The sequence below is a fragment of the Danio rerio genome, chromosome 1, assembly GCF_052040795.2.
Source record: "Danio rerio strain M-AB ecotype USA chromosome 1, GRCz13ab, whole genome shotgun sequence".
NCBI classification, from domain to species: Eukaryota; Metazoa; Chordata; class Actinopteri; order Cypriniformes; family Danionidae; genus Danio; species Danio rerio.
In genome coordinates this window covers 43,046,775-43,057,500 of record NC_141021.1, presented here as the reverse complement: position 1 = coordinate 43,057,500, position 10,726 = coordinate 43,046,775, and the positions used below count along the sequence as shown (strand labels likewise).

The following is a 10,726-nucleotide window of genomic DNA, read 5'->3' as shown; positions in this document are numbered from 1 at the left end:
TTAAAGACAAAAAGAGGACAAACACCTCAGCTGAAGGGTTTACATTACTTTTTATAGTAAAAAATGATAACAATTGTTAATTCTACAAAATGCGTCATACAAATTAACTCTGACACTTTTTTCACTTTTTTGTTTGTTTTATTTGTAGTAACACAGAGGTTGATTTTTTAAGAGTTGCAGTAGTACAGTATGTAGAAGACTAATATAGTGTTAACAGCTTGATACACCTTGTTTCCAAGTATCAGCTGGGATTCGCATGTATATCATCGCCATCTTGAGGTGCTCTGGAATAATTACATGTTAAGTACTGTATTTTCCAGTCTGTTTTGACTCCATGGCTGCGTCTGAAATTGTAGGAATCTGTGCAGTATAAATGATATGTATTGTAATCTAATTATTGTGCACAGTCTGTTTTTCAGCGAAACTAAGTTTGCGAGTTAGACTGCTGCCTATGGTTTGAATTGCCATGTAGGCCTATGTGCGATCTTGGATTACCATCTATGTTTACAATGTGCTTAAACTGTAGCACTTGAACTATCATGTGAGTTTAAACCTTTAAGCCTTAGCCTTTAAACTTCAAAAAACAAGGTGTTTTCAACTTTCAGTTGTTGGTTCATTTGTAAAACAAAATGACTTCAATGTCTGCATTGCAAACTCACGATTTACCATTTTCTTCTTTCATTATGTTTGGATTGCTGCATGAGTAAGAAATGCTAACCAAATAGGTTACCATTGGATCTAATGTTGGTATTAAGCATAAATATCCCATGTTGTTATGTTGACACTTAAAGAAACAGGTCACCCAAATATGAAAATGCTTCTTCAATAACTCACTGTCATTGATTCCAACCTGTATGTATCCCTTTCTCCCTTAAAATTGTGTAGTTCTTAAATCAATGCTTAGGATCAAAACACTGAAGTTATTGTCAACCAGCATGCTGGAAGCTGGACATTTTCAATGTTATTACAACAGCCTAGACCAGGGGTCACCAATCTCATTCCTGGAGGTCCGGTGTCCTGCAGGGTTAAGCTCCAACTTGCCTCAACACACCTGCCTGGGTGTTTCAAGTATACCTATACCTTGATTAGTTTGTTCAGGTGTGTTTGATTAGGAGGATTGGAGCTAAAATCTACAGGACACCGGCCCTCCAGGAACAAGTTTCGTGATCCCTGGCCTAGACCAATGGTTCTCAATCCCAATCTGCATGCCCCATATCTCTCTGCACATTTTGTATGGTTCTCTTATCACTTCAGATGTTTGTTCTTATTTGACTAAGTGCCCTGTGAAGTGAACTCTACGGGATATTCCAGCATTATTTCAGTTCAAACGTAGCCTGTATTTTTTTAATCAAATAAATAAAATGTATTTACTCATCAGGGTCAGTTGGCATTTCTACATGGAATTTGTATGTTCTCCCCGAGTTTGCGTAGGTTTCCTCCGGGTACTCCGTTTTCCCCACAGTCCAAAAATATGCGCTTTACAATCTCAGAAATAAAGGTATTCGAACTGTCACTGGGGTGGTACTTTTTTAAAACATGAAAATTTGTAACTAAAAGGTCCATTTTAATACATCAAGGGTACATATTTGTACCTAAAAAGTACAAAAGTGTTCCTCTTATAAAATTAAATGAATGTATGTATACACTTAAAGAGGTTTGTCACACTTCACACTTCTCTAGTAAGTGTCATTTGTGTGTGAAGACACTGCAGGCATTGTGAAAATCCATGAATGAGCATTACATAGTGAAGTAGAGATCTCCTGTACTTAGGGAGTTGCGAGCAATGAACTCTGTTTAGGCACCCTGTCATTCAGCACACAGTTCTTGCCTGGAGCTCCTCGAGTGTTACGATATTATGTCTCTGCTGTGTGTTTAAAACATGGCGATTCCTTTGTTTTCATTCTTACTAGCTCCACAATCAAGTGACACTTAATAACGTTCAGCTACGCAGCTACGCCTTTTGGTACACTTTACAAAGTAAACCAAAAAGTAAAAATGTGGTACGGGACGGTTCACTTTTAGGTATCTTTTGACAGTGGAAACGGGCCATAATGAGCTGGTTATCTGGATCAGGTGTTTTAAATAAAATGGGTCAGGGAAAGTAAGTCAACATTGTACTTAAAATTAAATAGGTAATGAGTTGGAAAACATTAAATGTGAGGTATAATACACATCTTTTATTTGTTGGTTGTAGTTGTATTTTCTTTGTTGAGATTGGGAGAAGTGAGTTTGGAGCAGAATCTTTTCTGAGGAAGAGAAAGTTATAACACAGGGGTGTTCAAGCTCACTCCTGGAGGGCCACTTGCTGCAGAATTTAGCTCTAACTTGCCTCAACACACCTGTCAGGTAGTTTCTAATAACAGCATGTTCCATTCGGAAGGGTTCTTCCCTATGCCATAATCCCTTTGAAGGGTTTACTCTCTGAAGTGTCAGCTCTGAAGGGATTAGGACATATTGAGTTGAACTGTTTTATATGAAACGTGCTGTTTAACACTTGCATCAAGTATCATAGGGCCCTGAGGTGTCTACTAGTTGTACTCTTGGAACTCTTTTATTCTGAAGGGTGCTTTAAAATGGCTAGTTTTGATTTGGAATGACACTTCAATATGACTGCCATAATTGTTTTTACTCCATAGTACTCTTTTGAGGGTGAGTCAGAGATTTTCTTACTTTGGGGGAGATAAAAATGCCTGCAATACCTATACATGGTAATCCCGTAAAGCTAACTTGGTCATGTGAAGCATGTCTTAGCCAATCACAGGAGACTAAAAGCCATTGTGTCATTGGGGCAGTGTTAGCATTAGTCTTTATGCATTTTTGGCTAATGATTTCAAGCTCGCCTTTAAAAGGCTTTGTTTGGAATGTACCATAAGCCTGGTAAGGCCTTGATTAGCTGATTCAGGTGTGCTTAATTAGGGTTAGAGCTAAAATATGGAGGAAAGTGGCCAACAACAAGCAGGATTTGGACACCCATTATAACACTATGACTGAAGAGTACAACCCAGGTAGCAATGAATTCTGGCTCAAATTTAACATAAAGCTGACACAGGAGGCATTCGTCTGGCACTGGCACAGCATGTGGGCCAAACATGGCCCAAATTTGGCAAAGGTGGCACACAAGATTTGGGCCAGATTTAAAATGTAGTATTTGCGTATCAATATGTATGTCTTGTATATATATATTTTTAAAATATTTAAAATACATTACAATTATTTTTGAGTTAAGAAAAAAATTCTACCAATCAGGTCGCTTTGGGAAAAAGCATAATGTGCTTCATTGGTTTATTAATTTCATTGCAATTGTGACACACCAACTTATCTGGCCCAATTCAGGCCCAGTTATGAGTTAAGTTATTCACTTGGCTGAGACTTGGCCTAGATATGGTTTATGTTTGGTCTAATCATGTACCGTAATTCACTGCGCCATGTGGGCCAGGCAAAACCTGATTGTGTGGGCCAGATCTGTACGGTGGCCAAGAGAGCTTAATGCGCTGCAATTTAAGAAAGCACATGCAATTAAAAAAAAAAAAACAGCAAATAAAGAAACATTCTTCATCAGTTTGACAGCACACGTGACATGTTGCAAATTCTCACAAACCAAACAACTGAAGAAAACGCAATAGGCCACTAAACTACAAATATTTTAATTGTGTTATGTGGATGTTTCAAGAGGACCAAAAATCTATAGACATATATATGAAGAAACATTCACGCCTAGAAAATACAGCATTAAAAATACACATTAACATCAACTATAATAAAGCCCACAAAGAAACAGGAAATTAAATCTAATTTTACTGTTACGCGGTTTATTTCATTATAATGTGTTGGTTCATACACACTGTTGTTTGAGGAAACATAGACTTCATCTACCAAACAAAACAAAAAAAATCTCAAAGAGAGCACCCAAAAATACAAAAATGCAATTCATTTACTCACCCTTAAACCATAAGATGTTGTAGACTTTTCTTCAGTATAATAAAATAGATTTTTATTACTGTAAGGGTGGTACTTGGTGATTTTTTTATTATTATTTACAATTGATTGTTGTACTTTGTGATGGGTAATAAGGCAAATCAACTCTGCCTTACAATGGCAAAGTGCAGTAACTACACATCTGGTTAAGATTAATTAGTATGGCCTAAAATAGGCATTGTGACATTCGTTCTGTCTTGAGACAAAGGCTGTATCTGAAATCAAATACTACTCAAGTGGGTACTACATTTCAATTTCAATTTACTTCAAGTCTGTCATAAAATTTCATTCTATTCAATATTAATGTGAGTATGAGAGGAACACAGACATACTACATCTGCCAGTTGTCATTTTTACATGACCTACATGTGTCAGTTGCATCATAATTTCATTCAGTGCATTATGGGATAGCGTAGTGTCCATCAGACATGCCCTTAAGAATCTCACTGGAAGTAGTACTGTAGATCATTCAGGTACTTCTCGCATACAGTTTTTTCAAATTTTATGTATGCAAAATATGCATTTTGTTCAGTTTCACTGTATGCATAGATACTTTTGCCTTTGAAGGGTTGAACTGCTACTGACATTTTTAGAATAAAAAAATATAAATCTACAAAGTAGTCAGCTTTTACAATATTTATAGATGCTTTAAGGCTGTAAAACCTCCCACTACACACTTTATACACTTTTCTCAGACAGGCATTAACATTTTCACACGTTTTTCTCTCGTCTAAACACTAAAAGTTGAAACCTTAGTATAAAAAAAAAAAAAGAGTCCGGTATTGTAGAATGAAGCCAAAGATCGAAACCATTTGATCTTTATTTATTTATTCCGTAATGGCGCCCTACAACCGCGTAACTTCTACTTTTTTTTAGTATGTCCAGAAGTCTAACTTTTTGTGTGACGGTTAACATCTTTCTCTGCCTTTTGGGTGCTACCGCAGGTGCCTTTGACGGTGCAGAACGTTTCGTCGACATTGTGGGGAGAAAACTTGCAAACGTAGAGTACAGTACTTTAGAGTCACACTACTAGCGATCGAAGATTTATGTAAATTTGGCAAGCTGAACGCATTCTTTGCTGTACAGGAGACATGGCGCGAAGGAGATTGATTGACAATGGTCTACAGATAATCTGAAAGCAGAACACAATGTGCTGAAAAAAAAGCACGTCAAATTGCATGAAAAAATAAATCTGTAAAACTGCGAGGCTGCGAAAATTGATTGTTATAGCGAGGGACCACTGTACACAGACAAAGCTATCTCATGTTCATAAATCCTGATGAGACATTGAAATTCAAAAATGATTTGATCTGTAAACATGCAGTATGTAGGATTGACACCTGAAATACGTTTGCAATCAAGGCAACCCAAGGTGCCGAAATGTAATTGGTAAACTGGCAGTGGGCAGGTTATAGAGACCAAAACAAAGAGATGTTCTGACACAGCACGCACATTCATTTTAAAAAAAGAATAACTGACCTCAGCATTGTTTCTGAGGAATGTTCACTTAGTTTCTCAAATATCTGCAAACATATGGTATTTTTATGCTTAAGAAGAGTCAAACAGCACATTTAACAACCTACTGATAAAGGAAAAGAACGTCCTCTGGATCTAAAATACCCAGAGGGTGAGTAATTGTACAGTATATTATCATTTTTGAGTGACCATCCCTTTACAAATTACAGATGGAGTCATTAAAAATGGAGGCATGACCAGTGGCCGATTCTTAATAGACGTACTGTTTTTGCTGTATCCGTTTTAAATGGACACGCTTTCATGCTTTAGCAGATGCAGGTCCATTTCTTTTTAGTCTCTTGGGCTGTTATAACCCGTGCCTGGATTTTTAAGCTCTCAGCTCTGCACTCTAGCACACGTCCATTTACGCTCTCCCTTCTCTGGCTCTTCAGCCTCTGTGCTAAAGCCATGAAGATGCTGTCCACCTGGTCGCCTTTAAGACCTTTGGCTGAAGTGAGATAAAAAGACATCCCGTGGACTTCAGCCAAATGACGAGCCTGCTCGATTAGCACAGAAGCATTTGAAGACATCAGGTCAGCCTTGTTGCAAACTAGGGCACGTGGAATTTCCAGACCAAGAGAGTGCTGACGGCACTCGTCCATCCACAAAGGCAGATTGCAGAAACTGGATTGGTTTGTGACGTCAAAGACGAAGACGATACCATGCACATTTCGATAGTAGTGCTGCACCATGCTTTTACGGAAGCGCTCCTGACCGGCCGTGTCCCATAGCTGTACCTGGAGTAAGATAGAAAGGGAGCATTTTATATTCTTGCTGAGGAAAAAAAAATCATCGCAGTATTTGTAATTGTTTATTTGGTTAAAATGGAAATGGTATTGGTTTTAAAGGAAATTCTAATGGGCCTATGGGTTTCTGTAGGTTACTTTTTCATATATAGCAGACTGTAGAACATTTATAGGTCTCCATTTACACATTAGAAATTATGAAAATGTGCTGGTTTTGATGATTAAAGTTTGATGGTTTTTAATAGTATGTCTGTAATGGAAATAATTAGAATTTCTTTGATAGTTTTTTCTTATTTTCAACAGGGAAATAAGACGGAAGCAGGAGCGGACTTAACCAATAAGCGAAGTAAGTAGCCGCTTAGGGCCGCAGGGAATTAGGGGGCCCTAAAGGTAAGCTCTTGCTTAACGTCTTAAAACATCATTTTATCTATTTATGTGAGTAAATGTGCTAATATTTCGACATATGGTGTATTTTGATGCGTTTTGATTGTTAAAACATCGAATATGAGTCACTTTGTGACCATGTCATTCGATCGATTCCATCACAGTGGGGTAACGTTAAAGATAAAGCTTAAACAATGCCAATGATCTTACTTAAATCTTTTTTGTGCGATTTTCCTAATCGTACTTTTATATCCATTTATTTTGAACTGTGAACTCTGAAGAAGACAGTAGGACACAGTTAGCCTTGAAGTTTTAATCGAGGGCAACTCTGTGATGCTCCATTTAGTTTAGTATTTTGTTGTTTCAACATGTACGTTATTAAGATGGTTATATGAACAGTTATACGATATAAACGTATGTAATGTTAAATTAATTGTCTCTTTATGGCTGTCGAGCTCACTGCTGGTTAAATATTTTCAGTTACATTTCAAATTTTTTCCTAATTAATGTTTCTCTGTTAAGAAGAAATTAACATTAAGTTGTCATGATACTGTATTTCCGTAACTATAACAAAAATTTGCTGTTGAGCGCGGTCCAAAACCCCGCCATTTGACCGTGAAGGTCATCATCAGTTCACCGAACTTAACCGCTGTTTACCGAGTGCAAACACCGATAAGGACTGTGGATCGTTTTAAAGCTGTGATTCATCCGCAGATCTCTTATCTGTCCGCCCATCAGCCCCTTGCAGAGACTATCCAAGGGGCATGTGCAGGATACAAATTTTTTAAGAGTTGGGGGGAGGGGGGGATGGGGTAGGGAGGTTGTTGTGGGCAAACTGAAAAGCGAGGGGTGGTGGTGGGGGGGTGTCGCACACGAAATGAAAAGCAAGGGGTGGAGGTGGGGGGTTGTCGCGCGCGAACTGAAGAGTGGGGATGTCGCTGGGGCACTTCAGATCATTTTGGAAGGGCACTTTCTATCCAAGACTAAAAAGGACATGTGCACTGCACATGGTCCAGGATCAACATCTGTATATTTTAATTTTGATGTTCCAGGATCAACATCAGTGAATTTCATTCTTGATGGTCCAGGATCAACATCAGTGAATTTGAATCTTGATGGTCCAGGATCAACATCTGAATATTTTAATTTTGATGGTCCAGGATCAACATCTGTATATTAGAGTCTTGATGGTCCAGGATCAACATCTGTAAATTAGAGTCTTGATGGTCCAGAATCAACATCAGTGAATTTGAATCTTGATGGTCCAAAATCAACATCGGTGAACTTTAGTCTTGATGGTCCAGGATCAACATCTGTGAATTTTAATCTTGATGGTCCAGGATCAACATCAGTAAATTTTAGTCTTAATGGTCCAGGATCAACATCACTGAAATTAAGATCTTGGTGGTCTAGGATCAACATCACTGATTTTAATGTTGATGATCCAGGATCAACATCACTGAAATAAGAATCTTGATGGTCCAGGATCAACATCTGTAAATTATAATCTTGATGGTCCAGGATCAACATATGTAAATTAGAGTCTTGATGGTCCAGGATCAACATCAGTGAATCTGAATCTTTATGGTCCAGGATCAACATCACTGAATGTAGGATCTTGGTGGTCCAGGATTAAAATCAGTGAATTTGAATCTTGATGGTTAGAATCAACATCTGTATATTTTAACTTTGATCATCCAGGATCAACATCTGTAAATTTAAACCCTAATGGTATAGGATAAACAACAATGAATTTGAATCTTGATGGTACAGGATCAACACCACTGAATTTGAATCTTAATAATCCAGGATCAACATCAGTGAATTTGAATCTTGATGGTCCAGGATCAACAACACTGAATTTGAATCTTGATGGTCCAGGATCAACATCACTGAATTTGAATCTTGATGGTCCAGGATCAACATCACTGAATTTGAATCTTGATGATCCAGAATAAACATCAGTGAATTTGAATATTGATGGACCAGGATCAACATCAGTGAATTTGAATCTTGATGGTCCAGGATAATCATCTGTAAATTTTAATGTTAATGGTCCAGGATCAACATCAGTGAATCTGAGTCTTTGTGGTCCAGGATCAACATCAGAAAAATTTTTAACTCAATAGTCCGGGATCAACATTAGTGAATTTGAAACTTGATGGTCCAGGATCAACATCAGTGATTTTTAATCTTGATGGTCCAGGATCAACATCAGTAAATTTGAATCTTAATGGTCCAGGATCAACATCTGTAAATTAGAATCTTGATGGTTCAGGATCAACATCAGTGAATTTGAATATTGATGGTCCAGGATCAACATCTGTATATTTTAATTTTGATGGTCCAGGATCAACATCTGTAATTTTTAATCTTAATGGTCCAGGATCAACATCAATGAATTTGAGTCTTTGTGGTCCAGGATCAACATCACTGATTTTGAATCTTAATGGTCCAGGATCAACATCGGTGAATTTGAATCTTGATGGTCCAGGATCAACATCACTGAATTTGAATCTTGATGGTCCAGGATCAACATCTGTAAATTTGAATCTTAATGGTCCAGGATCAACATCAGTGAATTAGAATCTTGATGGTCCAGGATCAACATCAGTGAATTTGAATCTTGATGGTCCAGGATCAACATCAGTGAATTTGAATCTTGATGGTCCAGGATCAACATCAGTAAATTTGAATCTTGATGGTCCAGGATCAACATCAGAGAATTTGAATCTTGGTGGTCCAGGATCAACATCAGCGAATTTGTATCTTGATGGTCCAGGATCGACATCGGTGAATTTGAATCTTGATGGTCCAGGATCAACATCAGTGAATTTGAATCTTGATGGTCCAGGATCAACATCAGTAAATTTGAATCTTAATGGTCCAGGATCAACATCAGTAAATGTGAATCTTGATGGTCCAGGATCAACATCACTGAATTTGAATCTTGATGGTCCAGGATCAACATCACTGAATTTGAATCTTGATGGTCCAGGATAAACATTACTGAATTTGAATCTCGATGGTCCAAGATCAACATCAGTGAATTTGAATCTTAATGGTCCAGGATCAACTTCAGTGAATTTGAATCTTAATGGTCCAGGATCAACATCAGTGACTTTGAATCTTGATGATCCAGGATCAACATCAGTAAAACTTGAGTCTTTGTGGTCCAGCATCAACATCACTGAATTTGAATCTTAATGGTCCAGAATCAACATCAGTGAATTTGAGTCTTTGTGGTCCAGGATCAACATCAGTGAATTTGAATCTTGATGGTCCAGGATCAACATCTGTGAATTTGAATCTTGATGGTCCAGGATCAACATCACTGAATTTGAATCTTGATGGTCCAGGATCAACATCACTGAATTTGAATCTTGATGGTCCAGGATCAACATCAGTAAATTTGAATCTTAATGGTCCAGGATCAACATCTGTAAATTAGAATCTTGATGGTCCAGGATCAACATCAGTAAATGTGAATCTTGATGGTCAAGGATCAACATCAGTGAATTTGAATCTTGATGGTCCAGGATCAACATCTGTATTTTTTAATCTTAATGGTCCAGGATCAACATCACTGAATTTGAATCTTAATGGTCCAGGATCAACATCCGTGAATTTGAGTCTTTGTGGTCCAGGATCAACATCACTGATTTTGAATCTTAATGGTCCTGGATCAACATCGGTGAATTTGAATCTTGATGGTCCAGGATCAACATCTGTAAATTTGAATCTTAATGGTCCAGGATCAACATCAGTGAATTAGAATCTTGATGGTCCAGGATCAACATCAGTGAATTTGAATCTTGATGGTCCAGGATCAACATCAATTAATTTGAATCTTGATGGTCCAGGATCAACATCAGTAAATTTGAATCTTGATGATCCAGGATCAACATCAGTAAAACTTGAGTCTTTGTGGTCCAGCATCAACATAACTGAATTTGAATCTTAATGGTCCAGAATCAACATCAGTGAATTTGAGTCTTTGTGGTCCAGGATAAACATCAGTGAATTTGAATCTTGGTGGTCCAGGATCAACATCAGCGAATTTGAATCTTGATGGTCCAGGATCAACATCGGTAAATTTGAATCTT

The 10,726-nt window shown here is 37.6% G+C and overlaps 1 protein-coding gene across 1 annotated transcript in view; it reads right to left on the bottom strand.

Annotated features, from left to right (window-relative positions):
* Positions 1-3,620: 3,620 nt before the first annotated feature.
* rab33bb (RAB33B, member RAS oncogene family b) overlaps positions 3,621-10,726 on the bottom strand; it is a 73,758-nt gene continuing 66,652 nt past the window's right edge. The window contains exon 2 of the mRNA XM_087237466.1: positions 3,621-6,227. Within this exon, the coding sequence (XP_087093592.1) occupies positions 5,757-6,227 (471 nt within the window). The 3' untranslated portion in view covers positions 3,621-5,756. The remainder of the gene's footprint in view (positions 6,228-10,726) is intronic.